Below are 18,378 nucleotides of genomic sequence, written 5' to 3' on the forward strand. Positions count from 1 at the left end.
GGCTCTGGTGTAGGCCGGTGGCTACAGCTCCGATTCAACCCCTAGCCTGGGAACCTCCATATGCCGCGGGAGTGGCCCAAGAAATAGCAACAACAACAACAACAACAACAACAAAAGACAAAAAAAGACAAAAAAAAAAAAAAAAAAAACTGGATTGTGACGATCAATGTACAACTATAAATGTAGTAAGTTCATTGAGTAATAAAAAATTTTTTTTAAATAAAAAAATAAAATAACTCCATGGAAGTTCCCTTGTGGTGCAGTGGGTTAAAGATCTGGCGTTGCTGCAACTGTGGTACAGGTTTTAGCTATAGCACAGGTTCAATCCCTGGCCTAGGAACTTCCACGTGCCACGTGCCAGGAACTTCCAGGTGCTGCCAAAAAAAAAAAAGACTAAAACAGAGACTTTAAAAAAAAAACAAAAAATAAAATAACTCCAGGTAAAAATTTGGCATGCTCTCTCCCTTTGTCTCTCTGTCTGCCTCTCTCTCTTCTCTCTGTATTTTATGTGTATATCATATATATAATAAATGTATATATTTGTTTTATATATATATATGTATGTATATATATACACATTTATACATATACAAACACACAGAAACATCTTTTAATCTAGCCTTCCCAATTCTAGGAATCTATCTTAAAGATATAGTCAAAAATATGAAGTGACAGGAGTTCCCGTCGTGGCACAGTTGGTTAACGAATCCGACTAGGAACCATAAGGTTGCGGCTTCGATCCCTGGCCTTGCTCAGTGGGTTAAGGATCTGGCGTTGCCATGAGCTGTAGTGTAGGTTACAGACGCAGCTCGGATCCCACATTGCTGTTGCTCTGGCGTTGGCCAGTGGCTGCAGCTCCGACTGAACCTCTATCCTGGGAACCTCCATATGCTGCAGGAAGCGGCCCTAGAAAAGGCAAAAAAGACCAAAAAAAAAAAAAATATATATATATATATATATATATATATGTATATATATATGAAGTGACATATGGGCAGTTTTTATTGAGGCATTATTTGTACTAGCGAAGGACTGAAATTAATCCAAATGTCTGTCTCTAAGGGGATAGTTAGAATAAAGTAGGATGCATCCACATGATGGAGCCCTGCATAGCTATGCAGAGAAATAGAAAGATCTACTGATGTGGATGGATGACCAGGATGCATTGCTGAGTGAAAAAACAAGGAGCAGTTTAGTGTACGGTGTCGGTGTATATATGTGCTGTCTTTTATCTAAGGAAAGAGGTGAAATACATGTGTACATTTCTGTAGTTTTTAAAAGAAACATTAAAAAGGTAAACTAGTTATGCACAGTTACTTATCAGGTGAAAAAGTGAAGCAATACTGAAGATGTACCTTATTATATTAGTTTTGACTTTGGAAAGATTTACATGTTCATGTAATTTTAAAAATGAAAGAAAAAGAAAAAAAAAAAAAACAATCCCTCAAAATGGAAAACAAACAAATGGAGAAAGAGAAGTGATTATTTTCAAGTGATCGAGAAGATTCAAATGTTTTTCCTTCCTTAAAGATGGTTCTTTGACATAATTAGGTTGCCCTATTTCCACTACAGTTACCTGGCAGAGGGAAGCTGTGGGATTCCACTTTACTGTGAAGAATTGCTTAAAAACCTGGACCATCACAGGGTACTCGTTTTCCAAACAATGGAGTCTGAGGAAAAGACAAATGTGACCTGGAATAACCTGTTCAGTAAGTCTCATAATGATGGTTCTTTCTCCCTCTGCCCTGTGAAGAGGGTGGCTGCTTCCTGTAAGGGTCAGAGGGTTTCGGGGGGGGTGGGGGGTGGGAGTGGAGTGGGGAACACTGGACTGGATAGTGCAGATTGTAAGAAAACTTAACATTGCCTGGGACTCACTGGATTGAGAGAAAGAATGTAGACCTGTAATAGAAATGAAAGAACACCGGAGAATCTTAAAGCCCAAGATCCAAACTGATAGATTTAGATGTTGTTATCTGGGGAAAAGGATAACTTGTTTCCAGAGGTAAAATGATTAGCTCAAAGTGAATTATCAATAAGGTTACGTTGCTACAGAGAACTACAAAAGGATGAACTTTGAGACCGAAGTACAAACAAGTACAAACAGGCCGGTTGGCATGTTTACGCAAATAGTTTTAGTGAAGGGAGAAGTGTAGAGATTGGAAAATGGGATAAGAATGCAAGCTGGGAGGTAGAGGATCAAGGTTAATGTGAATGACACGAAAATGTCTGTGGTATACTAGTTGTTTAAAGAGATGGTAGTGATGAAAAGTAAAACTCATATTCAAGAAAAAGAAAGAAAGAGAGGGAGGAAGGGAGAAAGGACGGAAGGGAGGGAGGAAGGATGGAGGGAGGAAGGAAAGAGAGAGAGAGGAAGGAAGGAAAAAAAAACTATGTTTTGACACAAAGGAAACCATGGAGGTTTAAAAGATAGTATCTCTTCCATGAAAAGAGAGAACATAAAGATGTAATCAGAAGAAAAGTTTGACCTTTAGGAGTCCAGAATTCCAGTTCCACAGACGCCATTTAATAGCTAGTATTTGGGACTAGTCACAACCTTTATTGCCAGGTAACTGCTCTAAAATGGAGGTAAAGGAGCTCAACCCTTTCTTATTTATTCACTCAACAAACATCTACTGAGCACCTTCTCTTGTCTGACACTGCAGTAGGGGTTCTAGGAGCCTCTTCCGGTTTAAATGAGGTGATCGAATATAATAATACTTTGCTGCCTCATTTTTTTTTAATTAAACTTTTTGAGGTGATTATAAATTGACATGCAGTTGCAATAAGTACCATAGAGTCCATGTACCCTTTACCTAGTTTTCCCTAGTAATGAATCAGCAAAACGATATATAATATCACAACCAGGATACTAATATATATATATATATATATATATATATATATTTTTTTTTTTTTTTTGTCTTTTTGCCATTTCTTGGGCTGCTCCCGTAGCTTATGGAGGTTCCCAGGCTAGGGGTCGAATTGGAGCTGTAGCTGCTGGCCTACACCAGAGCCACAGCAACGCGGGATCCAAGCCGTGTCTTCGACCTACACCACAGCTCTCGGCAACACCGGATCCTCAACCCACTGAGCAAGGCCAGGGATTGAACCGGCAGCCTCATGGTTCCCAGTCAGATTTGTTAACCACTGAGCCACGACGGGAACTCCAGGATACTAATATTGATATAGTCAAGATACAGAACATTTCCGTCACCTCGAGAACCCCTCATGTTGCCCTGTTATAGCCACCCCCACTTCTCTCCCACCTCTATTAGCTTTTTTAACCATTGGTAATCACTAATCTCCCACAATAGCACTCCAGCAGTCCACACACTGTGGCTTAGCCACACTGGTCTCTTTACAGTTCTCTAAATTGCAAAACGCTTTGTGGCTTCTGTGCTTTTGCATTGATCGCCCCTCAGTTTTCCAGTTGGATTATCCCTTCATTCTTTTTTTTTAGGGCCAACCCATGGCATATGGAGGTTCCCAGGCTAGGGGTCTAATCGGAGCTACAGCTGCCGCCCTAAGCCATAGCCACAGCAGCCCCTCAGTTTTCCAGTTGGATTATCCCTTCATTCTTTTTTTTTTAGGGCCAACCCATGGCATATGGAGGTTCCCAGGCTAGGGGTCTAATGGGAGCTACAGCTGCCGCCCTAAGCCATAGCCACAGCAATACCAGATCTGAGCCGCATCTGCGACCTACAGCACAGCTCACAGCAACACCTGATCCTTAACTCACTGAGGGAGACCAGGGGTCGAACCCGTAACTTCATGGTTCCTAGTCGGATTCGTTTCCTCTGTGTCACGATGGGAAATCCCTCTCTTCATTCTTTATTTTTGTCTTTTTTTTTTTTTTTTTTTGGTCTTTTGTCTTCTTAGGGCCACACATGCGGCATATGGAGGTTTCCTGGCTAGGGGTCCCTTCGGAGCTGTTGTTGCCAGACTATGCCAAAGCTGCAGCAACGGCAGATCCAAGCCACAGCATATGGCAACATGGATCCTTAACCCACTGAGCAAGGCCAGGGGTAGCACCTGCAAGCTCGTGGTTCCTAGTCAGATTTGTTCCTGCTGTGCCACGATGGGAACTCCCCTCCCTTCATTCTTTGAGTTTCAATCCTCCTCAGTGAAGCCTTTCTGAATCCACCAAGATAATTCATTGTTCTTTGTTCTCTATTCCTCTTTGCTCTTTAGATCTTAAGTTACTTTTCCTGTATTATGATTAATTACCTAAATATCTGTTTCAATAAATTTTAAGATCCCTGAGGGCTGAAAGCATGCACTGGCCACATTTATAGCCTTCACAGTTTATGGTGGATGAAAATTCTGTACTGTGTTGATATGAACTCTCCAACACTTACTGCCTATACCTACTCATGTGGCATTTGTTTACTGTCTGGGAGTCTAGCTCTTTGTGTATGTATCTTTCTAGGAAGGCAGGAGTTTAGTTATATTCATTCTCATATTTCCACATCACCTATCACAGAGTCTTGCAACTCAATTGTTAATGTAGGACTGGAGGCACAAATAAGTAATGCATTTGGGATTACCAGGAGAAAAAGTATTAGGCAAGCTTACTATTCACATTTCACCATTTTTAGTATCTCTTTCTGACAATAACAAAATCTTAAGTTTAGTCTCCTACCGAATGTGTTTGCATCTGAGTGTGGGTATTTCAATGTGCATCCAAGTATAAGGTACCATATATTATAAGATACATTCTGATGACCTTTGAGTCAAGTTTTTATAAAGCTGCATGCATTATTGAAGATATCCAGTAGGAGGGAGGAGGAAAAACACTTTTTGAGTAAATTTATATTTTCATATATCAGTTTTACTTAAAATACAGCATTTCAGAATATTTGAGGGGCCAACACACATCTCTGCCTAGTTTTTCAGGTGAGACACATCTGGAAGTTTATTGGAAAATCAAGATAATAATAGGACAGTGACTCTCAACTTTTCTTTGCTTTTATCTCCCTGTAGAGAATTTTGCCAAGCCAACAGAAGACTTAAAAATATTTACTTTAGGTTTTGAGGAAGGAAATGAAGAAGTCTGTAACCTCGCTAGTGGTGTCAGATTGAAAAACTTGTCACCACCAGCATCATTAAAAGGTAAAGAAAATTTGAACTAGTGTTCATTTTCCAGGACCTACATTCCCTTTCTGCTTTCTCTAGGATGCCTCCAATAAAGGCACAAGGAAGATAGCCTGGTTTGTCTGTTTTGTGTTGCCCAGGCTGTGGGAAGTCTCCATTGTAGGTCTGGCTTTTCTGTTCCCAAATGGGAACCACCTTCTCCCTGTGTATATTCTGGAGTCTGATTTGAACAAAATTTTATTCAACTGCATAAAAGAATGAGGTATAGTACATTTTTAATTAAAAATCAAATAATGAGAGAGAAAATTTAACACTATACTTTTTTCTGCTATCTATGTTTTAAGAAATGAAAGACAAGAGAATTTATATCAGAGGTGTACTGCTATTAATTTCAAGAAAAATTAATTTCAAGCGGTGTTGCAGTATGCTTTCAGTTTCAATCCATGCCATCTATAAAATGTTCAACTTCTGGAGTTCCTGTCATGGCTCAGTAGTTAGCAAACCTGACTAGGAACCATGAGGTTGTGTGTGCGATCCCTGGCCTTGCTAGGTGGGTTAAGGATCCGGCATTGCCATGAGCTGTGGTGTAGGTTGCAGACATGGCTCAGATCTCTGGTTGCTGTGGCTGTGGCGTAGGCTGGCGGCTACAGCTCTGATTAGACCCCTAGCATGGGAACCTCCATATGCCTTGGGTGTGGCCCTAGAAAAGACAAAAAGACCAAAAATAAATAAATAAAATAAAATGTTCAACTTCAGAGTTCCCTGGTAGCCTAATGGTTGAAGATCTGGTATTGTCACTGAACCAGCCTGGGAACATCCACATGCCACAGGCACAGCCAAAAAATAAATAAATAAGTAAATAAATAAAGTTCAAATTCAAATGTTTAACAGGATGACATAGAGACCTCAAGTTCTCAGTCTTTAAAGGAGCAGCATTTGTGTTTCATTTACTATATCTGTTAAAGTAGCAGAGTGGACTAGCTTGGTTTCTACAGTATTCTGTGGACAAGTTGAGAAGTTCGTATTTTGTCCCTGATGAGGGTGATGTAATTAAAGGACATCCTGGTCAAGATTTCCAGGAAACCCTGTGAGTTATGACACTCAAGCATAAATGAGGAGATGGAATTGGAGCTAGGAATTCTCTGACACTTGGTCATGAACATAGAGATGGTAATGGGTTATCATAAGACTAAATGAATCCCTGTGGCAGATAGAGAGGACCCTTAATGTTGGGAGTGCCAGGAGAAGGAGTAGCCAGTGAAGAAGAAAGAGAATGACCAGGTGGAGAAGTCAGCATAGAACAACAATGGCAGGCCTTGCTCCTCTGACTACTGTGGCCCCCCTGTGACCTCTTCTCTTCTCATACACTCTTGTCACACTTTAGCACAAAATCAGAACACCTTGAAATCAGTCTTGTTGTCTGGCCAGTAGTACTTGGTATTTTTATATCATAGTATCTCCATCTTTTGTACTCCCAGCGCAAGTAGGTACTAAACAAATACTTCTTTTAGCTTAGTTAGTTTAGTTTAGCTTAGTTAGCTTAGATTCTGTGAACAAGAACTGTGGAGCAGGACAGTTATCCATCTCTAGAATGTATCTGATAAAGACAGGTGACTAGTTCCCTGTCATATGCCTTTCCGCCTGCAGAAATCTCTCTGGTCCAGCTGGATAGCATGAGCCTGTCCCACCAGATGTTGGTGAGATGTGCTGCCATCACTGGCCTGACTTTCACGACAGAGCTGTTGTTTGAGATTCTCCCTTGTTGGAACATGAAGATGATGATCAGTGCCCTGGCAACCTTAGTGGAATCCAAGGTCTTTGGTTGTTTCCGGAATGGAAAAGAGCTCAGGTTGGCCCTGAAACAGAATACGGCCTCTTTTGAGGTGAATTATCGCTCCCTCTCTCTAAAGCCCACTGAAGGAATGGGTGAGTAGAACCTGGAAGGGACCCATATTTCCTTTAGTTAAAGGCACATCTCAATACCAGAACTCATCTGTGTTTTGTAGCAGGGCCCGACTTGTCGCCCCGAACCTTGCTGAAAATCCCTCTCTGTCCCCTTTAGCCCGAGGCGAGGAGGAGGATCACCGTGAGCTGGAAAGCCAGGTGATTGAGTACCACATCATTCGATTCTGCAAGCCAATGATGCAGAAAACAGCTTATGAGCTGTGGCTGAAGGACCAGAAGAAAGCCATGCACCTGAAATGTGCCCGCTTTCTGGAGGAAAACGCCCATAGGTGTGACCACTGCCGAAGTGGTGACTTCATCCCCTTCCACCACTTCACAGTGGACATCCGGCTCAACACTTTGGACTTGGATACCATTAGGAAGATGGCTAAATCCCATGGATTTCGAAGTAAACTTTCTTTGTTCCTAATTAGTCCTAACTATTCCTTGGGGAACATGGGGGCTAAGACCTAGCAGGCGTGGGTCTGGACCACAAGGGTTTCAAGTTCTCTGAGGGCTCAGGCACCACAAATACTGAGATTTCAGCAGCATAGGGCAGTGAGACAGGAAGAATCCGGGAGTTTACCTGCAGCTGCATTGGCAAAACCAATCTCACTGTGAGACTCTCGGGATTTGGGGATAAAGACTCTGGCAAAATGGGGTGTGACCAGAGTTCACATTAAAATGGCCAAAGGGGAGTTCCCATTGTGGCTCAGCAGGTTAAGAACTGACATAGTATCTGTGAGGATGCAGGTTGGATCTGTGGCCTCACTCAGTGGGTTAAGGATCTGGCGCTGCCATGAGCTGTGGTTTAGGTCACAGACACAGCTTGGATCTGGCATTGCTGTGGCTGTGATGTAGGCTGGCAGCTGCAGCTCCAATTCGAACCCTAGCCCAGGAATTTACATATGCTGCAGGTGCAGCCCTGAGAAAAGAAAAAAAAGAAAGAAAATAAATTTTTAAAATGTCCAAAGAGGTGAAACAGACCCAGCTTCATTCACACCACGAGATGGAGTCCAAGGAGGGTAGGGACTAGGAAGTCAGTGGAAGAGTAAAGCCCCTAAGGGAGTGGTGTTTCTTGGCAGATAAGACTGTTGTTGCAGGAGTTCCCTGGTGGTCTAGTGGTTATGATTCAGCATTTTCACTGCTGTAGCCCAAGTTCAGTCCCTGGTCTGGGAACTGAGATCCCATATCAAGCCACAGTATACTGTGGCCAAAACAAACAAACAAAAAGAATATTGGGAGTTCCCATCATGGCGCAGTGGTTAACGAATCCGACTAGGAACCATGAGGTTGCGGGTTCAATCCCTTCCCTCGCTCAGTGGGTTGACCATCCGGTGTTGCCGTGAGCTGTGGTGTGGGTGGCAGACGTGGCTTGGATCCGGCGTTGCTGTGGCTCTGGTGTAGGCTGGCAGCTACAGCTCCCGATTCGACCCCTAGCCTGGGAACCTCCATATGCTGCGGGAGTGGCCCAAGAAATGGCAAAAAATAAAAAAAAATTTTTTAAAAAACAACAAAAAAAAACACCAAAAAGAATATTGTTGCTCTGTCGTCTAGTTTGAAACAAAGTTCCAGCAGAAAAAAGAGTATAAGTGGGAGAGAATTATCCAGGGCTAAGCAGGTCAGGGCCCCAGAAAAGAGGGCTTGGGTTCAGGGCAGGGATTTAAGACCATCTGAGATGCAAGTAAAAAAGTTACAAACTGATAGCACAAACTGGCCACATAATCAGAGAAAATGTAATAGCAGATTCAAGGGGTTTAGGGCCCAGAGACCCGGTGACTGCAGGCATGATGAATGTTGGGGCAGCAACGCCAGCTCTAGCCCTCATTTTGGGGTGGTCAGGGAGCACTCAAAGAGCTGCCTGCCCTAGTCACAGGGCCTCGTTGATTATGGCTAAATCTGGTCAGGAGAGCAGAGGCTACAAGTAGAGGACTCCTATATTATAAGGACATACAAATTGGGAAAGAATGTATGTAAAGTGCCTATCACATAGTAGGTACAAAATAGATATTCTCATTAATTCTCTGTTTTACCTGCATTCTTATTTCATCCTCTTACAACCCTCCAAGGTGGAAGGTTTTTTTCATTTTATAGGTAAGAAAATTGAGGTTCTGGAAGATTAAATAACTTGCACTGTGCCACAAAACAAGTAATAGTCTTTACTCAGTCCCACGTCAGTCTAATTCCTGAGCTCATGCTCTGCCCATTGACACTTGAGCTTCCCAAAGTACAGGACTGAACTTTTAGGTAATACTGGCCAAGGAGGTTGGAAGAGGTTCAGAGATACAGTATTAGACATTAATCAGAGTGTGAGGAAGGTGATTCCCTTTCAATTCTTGATCAGGGAAAAAGCAGCTTTGTACTGTGGTTTGTGCTTATTGTTGACACTGCACTAAAACTTGCCAATTTCCCTTTTTAAAAAAGAGAAATCAAACTTTCAGTTCAGAGCCTTAGAGTCTGTATATATATAGAGAGAATCTATATATGAAGGTTTCAAGTCCCCAAGGGTGTGGACACAAAGATAATGAAACTTCAACAGTAGTCTCATTTCACTGGGGCAGGGAGGATGTCAAGGGAACATAGCTATAGCTGAGCCTAGTGTTTTAATAAAAACATTTTAAAAACATTTTTCCTCAGGCATTATATGTTTCCAATATTGGAAACATGCTATTATTATTATACTATTCATAGTATGTGTGAAACATGATGTTGAAATTGAAATTTGTACGAAGCACCAAGATACAATGGATGTTGCAATCCAAAGGGAGATAAATAGATAGATATATGAACTCTGTAAAGGATATAGCTGATAATCTTGGATCCTTCATCTACATTCAAAACATAAAAATGGGGGCGTTCCCTGGTGGCTCAGTGGGTTAAGGATCCAGCATTGCCATTGCTGTGCCTCAGGTCACTGCTGTGGCACAGGTTCATCCTCTGGCCTGGGAATTTCTACATGCTGCAGGCATAGCCAAATGTTAATAATAATAATCGAGGAGGTACTGTGTACCCTCCTCAAGTGGGTTCCCTCCTTCATCACATCAGCCCTAGGAAGGTGTCTTCTTTGGAATTGAAGACCTCACACCTAAGGAGGCCAAAGTGGCCTGTGGCTGCACAAGGATCAACCTGCCCTCCCAGAGTTTGGGAAAGGATGTGAGGGTTTCCCATAAATCAGATATAACTCACCTGGGAGAAAAAGCCAGCCTGGAGATATTTTAAGTTGTTCCCAAGAGTGTTCCTGGGAGTGTGAAAAGACCCCTGGGAGTGGACTGCTGGAGTAGAATAGGCACTAAGAGGGCAGGCGGTGGAGAACTGGAGGATGGGTATCTGAGCCAGGGAGCTTCCATGAAAGATCCCAACACAGGACTATAGCCAGAGAGCACCAATGAAAGCATGCATAGCAAAGAGGTGACTAACAGAGATAATGGGAAAGAATATTCCAGACTGTGTGGGATCAGTGAGTGTTACTTTATATATCATATATAAAACATATAAAATATGTATTAATAAATTATATATAAAATACACATATATGTGTGTGTTTTAATTAACTTATTTGGTCAGAGGTAAAATCAGCTGGCAGCTAACAGACAGTTTAGTCTGAGCAGTTAGTTGGTCTTAAGCAGGCTGGACAGGGCCATCAAAGACAACTCCGGGTATTTTGGGGTCTCCAGTGTACCTTGATAGTTTGGCACTGGAACGTATGTGACCAGATGTCTATGAGTAATGTCTGCTGATATCATTCTATCAGCATCTCCACCTGAGGCCAAGGCTCTACCAGTTCCCTTAGCAGAATTTTTCACCTGTTTAAAAAGGCTATCTACTAGGAGTTCCCGTTGTGGCGCAGTGGTTAACGAATCCGACTAGGATTGGGTTTTTTTTTTAATATATATTTTTTTTATTTCAGTGAGTATATTTCTTAACAAGAGTTTATTTTGGAGTACCCTATACCCTGTGTTCAGTAGGATTAGGATCTGATGTTGTCATTGCTATGACTCTACTCACTGCTATGGTGTGGGTTTGATCCAGGCACTTTTGCATGCTGTTGGTGCAGCCAAAAAAAAAGGGGGGGAGGAGAGAGGAAGTTCCTGTTGTGGCTCGTTGGTAATGAACTCTACTCATATCCATGAGGACACGGGTTTAATCCCTGGCCTTGCTCAGTGGGTTAAGGATCCATTGTTTGCCATGAGCTGTGGTGTAGTTCGGCTTGGATCTGCTGTTGCTGTGGCTGTGGCTGCAGCATAGGCCGGCAGCTACAGCTCCAATTAGACCTCTAGCCAGGGAACTTCCATATGCTGCAGGTGCAACCCTAAAGAAAGCAAAAAATAAATAAATAAGTAAGAATTTTTAGGAGTTTCCGTCATGGTGCAGTGGAAACAAATCTGACTAGGAACCATGAGGTTGCAGGTTTGAACCCTGGCCTCATTCAGTGGGTTAAGGATCCGGCATTGCCATGAGCTATGGTGTAGGTCACAGACACAGCTCAGATCTGGCATTGCTGTGGCTGTGGTGTAGGCTGGGAGCTATAGTTCCGATTTGATCCCTTGCCTGGGAACCTCCATGTGCCTCAGGTGCAACCCTAAAAAGAAAAAAATTTTTTTTTGAAAAGAGTTTATTTTTCCTAGAGTTTCTAGGAAACTTTTCTTTTTGTAGTGTCTTCTTTACAATATTCTGCTTCAATCTCCATTGGATACTCTGTCCATTACCCCTCAATCTCCCAAAGGGTAGGGTATGGTTTCAGGTAATACTGGAAAAGAACATAATTGTAAGAGATTCAGAGACACAGCATTAAGTATGAATCAGAGAGTGAGGAAATTGATTGCCTTTTCAATCCTCTTTCAATCCTCACATTCTTCCTAAAAACTTATTTTCTGAGTCTTGATCCATTCCAAGGGCCTACAGCCCATGGGCTCCCTCCCTCCTGGGCCCTTTGCTTCCACTCGCTCCACCTAATTCTTCTTAGTTCTTCTTTTATCTTCTCAGCATGTGATGAAATCTCAGCCGGCATTTCATTTATTTATTCAGCATATATTTGTTGGGTTTCTGATCTGTGCCAGACATTGCTCTAGGCATCTGAGATACATCAGGGAACAAAAGAGCATTCTACTGGGGAGAAGCAGACAATGGAGAAAAAAACAACAAAGAAGTAAATTCTATAGTATATATAAGTGATCCCAAGGGGATAACCAGAAAAGGGCGGGGGGATTAGGAGTGCAGAGCCATTAGGGTCGCCCTCAGTAAGAGGTAGCCTTCATGGAAAGGCAAAGGAAATGAGGGATCCTGTTGTGTGGATGGCTGAGGAAGAGCCACTGTAGGCAGAGGGCATGGCCAGCGTAATGGCCCTATGACAGGAATGGACCCCTTCTATCCTGTACATTGTGAGTTTATGCTTTTAAAAATTAGGAGTTCCCATCATGGCTCAGGGGTTAACAAATCTGACTAGGAACCATGAGGTTGTAGGTTTGATCCCTGGCCTCGCTCAGTGGGTTAAGGATCCGGCGTTGCCATGAGCTGTGGTGTAGGTCGCAGACATGGCTCAGATCCCATGTTGCTGTGGCTCTGGCGTAGCCCAGCAGCTATAGCTACCCTAGCCTGGGAACCTCCATATGCTGCAGGTGTGGTCCTAGAAAAGACAAAAAAAAATTTATTTTGTTATCTTTTTAACAGAGTGAAATGTCCTGAGTGTGGAGATCAGGAGGTAAATAAAAGAGGTCAGTTTTTCACCTTAAACATGAAGTCTTATTTCTGGGTCTTTGAAACCACGAAGTGAACAAGTAGTATCTTTGCTTTTCTTCTTTCTTCTGAGAATGTACAGGTATTTTGTATGTTTTTTTTTCTTTTGATTTTTTTACAGGTCCTCTTTGAAGTAGGGGACTTTTAGTATGTATTTCCTTCATAAATGAAGAAAGTCAAGAACTCAAAATAATGTGATTCATGTTATTTTTAAGTAATATGACAAAAATCATATTTTGTATACCTATTTGATTTATTTAGGCAATTTTGCTTTTTTTCTGCATCTCATTCTAGCACTATTACAATTTGAAATATAAAACAAAACATATCTATTGGTAAAGGAGGAATAACATTTTCTTCTTATATATTGGATTTTTTCAACAAATATGCATTTATTTAGCAAATATTTATTGAGTATCTACTATGTGTCAGGCAGTGATCTAGGAACTGGGGATATAGTGTTGAAAATGGTAGATGTATCTATTCTCATCTATTTTAACTTTAATGGAGGCCGATAGACAATAAACAAATTATTTAATAAAAGCATCAGGGAGACTTGTAGTCCTTGAGAAATAGTCTGAATTTTATTCCAAATGGATTAAAACACATTGGAGAAGAAGTGTTGATTAGAATTAGTATTGGCTGCATATAACAAAGACCCAGCTTAAATTTATTATTAAATTCGCTGCATTTATTTCTCTCTCTGTAAATTGCTTGTCTCATCATTGGGACTGATATGAGACTCTGTGATCATCAGAGACTCTTGGGCCCAAATGGCTGCCGGAATTGCAACAGTCATATTCACATTTACCACTAGAAGGGGGAGAAGAAAAACCCAAAAATGAAAGGGATGCCCCTTCCCTTTTCAGGAATTTTCTAGAATTTCTGCCCAGTACTCCCTCTTATATCTCAGTGACCAAAACTTAGCCACATGGTTATATCCTATTGCAAGGTAAGCTGGAAAATGGAGCTGCCCTGAGTAAAATTGAGTTCATTTACTAAAAAGTAAAGGGGTAATGGAAGTTGTGATAGGAAACCAGGAAACCAGCAATTTCTGCCATGGAGATCTGAACTGTGTGTGTATGTGTGGGGTTTTGGGGTTTTTTTTTTTTTTTGGCTTTTTAGGGCCACACTCGTGGCATATGGAAGTTCCCAGGCTAGGGTTGAATCGGAGCTACAGCTGCTGGCCTGTGCCACTGCCACAGCAACTCGGGATCCTAGCCGCAACTGTGACCTACATCACAGCTCACAGCAATGCTGAGCTGTGCAAGTCCAGGGATCAAACCCACATTGACATGAATCCCAGTCAGGTTTGTTAACAGCTGAGCCACAAAGGGAACTCCCTGAATTGTGTTTTTAAAAACTTACTCTGTCAGAGTTGTGGGCCAGCAGTAACGAACCGGACTGGTATCCGTGAGGACTCAGGTTCAATCCCTGCCCCCGCTCAGTGGGTTAAGGCCCCAGAGTTGCCGTGAGCTGCAGTGTAGGCTGCAGACTCGGCTAGGATCTCGTGTTTCTGTGACTGTGGCCTAGGCTGGCAGCTGTAGTTCCAATTCAACTTCCATATGCTATGAGTGTAGCCCTAAAAAGACCAAAAAAAGAAAAAAATATTACTCTGTCTTCTCAATAGAAAACAGATTGAAGAGGATAGGAACAGAAGGGAGATCAGTTTTTCACACTTGTCTTGATGAAATTTGGTGATGGACAGGATGGTGCTATAGTAAAGGTGGCCAGAAGATGGATTCATACAGTTTCTGGGGTAGAGTAAATGAGACTTTCTGATGTACTGAATGGGGATAGGGGTGAGGGAAAGAAAAGACTCAAGGACATTGCCTAGGTTTTTGCCTTGAGAAAATGAATAGTAAGCAGTGATGCTTACTAAGGGAAAAGGTTGGTGGAATAAGTTCCTGGAAGAGAAATTCAAGAGTTCGGTTTGCATCATGTTAATGTTTAAAGTAGGCATCCAAGTGGCAGTTGCCAAGGACGCTTGGATGTTTCAAGTCAGTAATTAAGGGTAGATGTCAGGTCTTGTAAAACCAAGTCACTGACGCATGGATAAAATTTAAAGTCATGGACAGATGAAATTATCTAGGGAGAAATTTCGATGGAGCAGGGAGTCCATGATCAAACTGAGGCTTACCAGCATTTGGAACTTTGATGTTGATGAGTAGGAGCCAATAAAGTGGGCAGCCAATGAGGGAGGGAACCAAGAGAGTGGGTGAAAAGAAGGAGTGGTCAGTTGTAGCAAATGCTGCCAAGAGGTGTAATGAGATGAAGACAAAGATGTAACCTTTGGATTTGGTAATTTGGTTGTCACTGGGACAAGACACAGTTTTAGAGGAGCAGGAGGATAAGGCATGAATTAGTTTATTCAGCTTCTGGTCACTAGAGATAAGCCAGACAGCAGACTAGGAGAGGTGAGCAAATCAATCCTTATACAGTGTGATAAAGGACTGTGATGAAGATCTGCATGGGGTCCATGGGCACACACCCAAGTTGGGGAACTAATTCTATGAGGCAGGGTCACAGAAGGCTTTCAGAAGAAGGTGATAACGGATGCTCAAATTGCATGAGGTAAATTACACCATCTGTGGAGTAAGTATTCACCTTGGAGCCAGGAGACCTAGGTTCTAGTCTTAACACCAGCACTAACGGATCTGAGACAAGTCCCTTCCCCTCTAGGAGTCCTGCTATTCCCTGAATGGAGAAGCGGCTAGATTCGATAATCCTCATTTGCTTTCTGTTTTAAAATCATTATGGAATGTTCTAACCTATTGAAGTCCAGATAGACTGAGGGTTTTAAATTCAAGATTCTCTGCCCTTAAGTTCGCCTTTTGAGGTATTACATTTAAATGTCTATATTTCTCCATTAGAAGCTCGAGTCACTTTCTTCAACATCAGTAATCCATAGTTTGAGTTATTGCTTGGTAAATTAGTCAGGACAATGTTATCATCTGAAACAAACCTCAGGGTCCAGTGGTTAGGATTTGGCACCTTCCCTGCTGCAGCCAGGTTAAATCCCTGTTCTGGGAACTGGAATCTCACATCAAGCTGCTTCATGCCACAGCCAAAACATTAAAAAAATAAACCCAAACATTTCAATGGCTTAACACAATAGGATGATAATTTCTTCCTGCTCGGGTGATGATCCAGTGAGCATTTTGACAAATGGCCTTAAACACAGTCAGTCGGAGGCCCAGGTTCCTTCCATCTTGTGGACTTGCTGTCCCTTAGATCCCCACAATTACTTTATTTTCCTGTGGATGGAGAAGGTGGTGAAGATACATAACCCTTTAAACTCAGAGGTGCTATATGTTACTTCTGATTGAATCCCATTTTCAAACACAGCTTAACCTAGGATGCCGAGGGGACTGGGAAATGTGAATCCTGGCTGGGCAACAAAAACGTGACTGTGAAAGGGGAGCAGGACTCTTCGATGGACACCAGACATCTCTGCCACATGAGCATTTCGGTGACCCTTGCAACTCATGTGTTTGTTTATTTTCCAGCTGAAGAAGAGATCACCTCTTCCAGAATGGAGATTTCTAAGAGATCTGAAATGTTTTCGGAAAATCTCAGGTACAGGCATCTATAATCATTGAGGAGGGAGAGCATGAACAATTTGCATTAAATTCAGAGCACTGTTAGAACCACTTGTCTGGTCAGTGTTTTGGGTCTTTTAGGTACAAGTGGGATATGTCAGGGAGTGTGTGGTGTGTTGATTGGTTGGGTTTTTTTTTTTTTGCCTTTTTAGGGCTGCACCCACGGCATATGGAGGTTCCCAGGTTAGAGGTCAAATTGGAGCTGCAGCTACTGGCCTATACCACAGCCACAGCAGTGCCAGATACGAGCGGCATCTGCGACCTACACCACAGTTCACAGCAATGCCAGATCCTTAACACACTGAGCAAGGTCAGGGATCAAATCCGTGTCCTCATGGTTGCTAGTTGGGTTTGTTAACCACTGAGCCACAATGGGAGCTCCATGTGGTGTATTTGATCAGTAGTTATGGTAACTGAGCAGGACCCTATGGGGACTTCCCAGGACAGGTTCCTCCCCCCAAATCTCTGCTGTAGCTCCTCCCTGAAGTACCTAGAAAATGGTATCTGATGCACACTACCTGAGTTGTTTTACAGATGCTAAAACCACCACCAGATGGAAGAAATCTACATTAGGTTTTCTTATTATGCTGTTTTATTTGTTTTTAAAGATATTTTCATACCAAAATCTATACTGTATCTACAAGTTATTATTTCTGCATTTGGACAGTTCGGAAGAAATAAGAGAAAAGATCTTGAGATTCCTTGACATCATTATAACAAAAATGAGGACACCTGAGGAGGACATCATCCCGCTGGAATCTTGCCAGTGTGAGGAGATCCTGGAGCTTGTGATCATGCCTCTGGCTCACCACTTTCTGGCTCTGGGGGAAAACAATAAAGCCTTATATTACTTCCTGGAAATTTCATCTGCCTATCTCATCTTGGGTGATAATTATATGGTAAGCTGTTTCTGCAGATCCCTTCCACCCTTGAGACAACTTACAGACCGCAGAACCAGAAGGGAAGCTCTGGTGTTTTCTTTTGTTTTTGTTTTGTTTTTTTTTTGGATTTATTTATTTATTTATTTTTAATTTTTTATTACTCAAGTGAATTTATCACATCTATAGTTGTATAATGATCATAACAATCTAATTTCACAGGATTTCTATCCCACAGCCCAGGCATATCCCCCCACCTCCCAAACTGTCTCCTCTGGAGACCATAAGTTTTTCAATGTCTGTGAGTCAGCATCTGTTCTGCAAAGAAGTTCATTGTGTCCTTTTTTCAGATTCCGCATGTCAGTGAAAGCATTGGATGTTGGTGTCTCATTGTATGGCTGACTTCACTTAGCGTGATAGTTTCTAGGTCCATCCATTTGCTAAAAATGCTGGTATTTCATTCTTTTTAATGGCTGAGTAATATTCCATTGTGTATATGTACCACATCTTCTGGATCCACTCCTCTGTCGATGGACATTTAGGTTGTTTCCATGTCTTGGCTATTGAAAATAGTGCTGCAATGAACGTTGGAGTACATGTGTCTTTGCGAGTCATGGTTTTCTCTGGATAGATGCCCAGGAGTGGGATTGCTGGATCAAATGGTAGTTCTATGTTTAGTTTTCTGAGGAATCTCCATACTGCTTTCCACAGTGGTTGCACCAATTTACAACCCCACTAACAGTGTACTAGGGTTCCTTTTTCTCCACACCCTCTCCAGCACTTATTGTTTGTAGACTTTTTGATAATGGCCATTCTGGCTGGTGTAAGGTGGTACCTCAGAGTGGTTTCTATTTGCATCTCTCTAATAATGAGTGATGTTGAACATCTTTTCATGTGTTTCTTGGCCATCCATATGTTTTCTTTGGAGAATCAGGTGTTTAGATCTTCTGCTCATTTTTTGATAGGCTTGTTTGGTTTTTTTTGGTATGGAGCTGCAGAAGGTGTTTATAAATTTTGGAGATTAATCCTTTGTCAGTCGATTCACTTGCAAAGATTTTCTGCCATTCTGTGGGTTGTCTTTTTGTGTTGTTTAGGGTTTCCTTTGCTATGCAGAAACTTTGAAGTTT

At 42.0% G+C, this 18,378-nt stretch overlaps 1 protein-coding gene across 2 annotated transcripts in view; it reads left to right on the forward strand.

The window, feature by feature from the left end:
• The window catches only part of ADCY10 (adenylate cyclase 10, soluble), a 101,248-nt gene that overhangs the window by 45,901 nt on the left and 36,969 nt on the right, over positions 1-18,378 (forward strand). For both annotated transcript variants that reach the window (XM_021088594.1, NM_001204392.1), the window contains 6 exons: positions 1,573-1,709; positions 4,984-5,112; positions 6,742-7,020; positions 7,157-7,447; positions 16,281-16,350; positions 17,041-17,272. In XM_021088594.1, the coding sequence (XP_020944253.1) occupies positions 1,573-1,709; positions 4,984-5,112; positions 6,742-7,020; positions 7,157-7,447; positions 16,281-16,350; positions 17,041-17,272 (1,138 nt within the window). The remainder of the gene's footprint in view (positions 1-1,572; positions 1,710-4,983; positions 5,113-6,741; positions 7,021-7,156; positions 7,448-16,280; positions 16,351-17,040; positions 17,273-18,378) is intronic.

This window comes from Sus scrofa, chromosome 4 (genome assembly GCF_000003025.6).
Source record: "Sus scrofa isolate TJ Tabasco breed Duroc chromosome 4, Sscrofa11.1, whole genome shotgun sequence".
NCBI classification, from domain to species: domain Eukaryota; kingdom Metazoa; phylum Chordata; class Mammalia; order Artiodactyla; family Suidae; genus Sus; species Sus scrofa.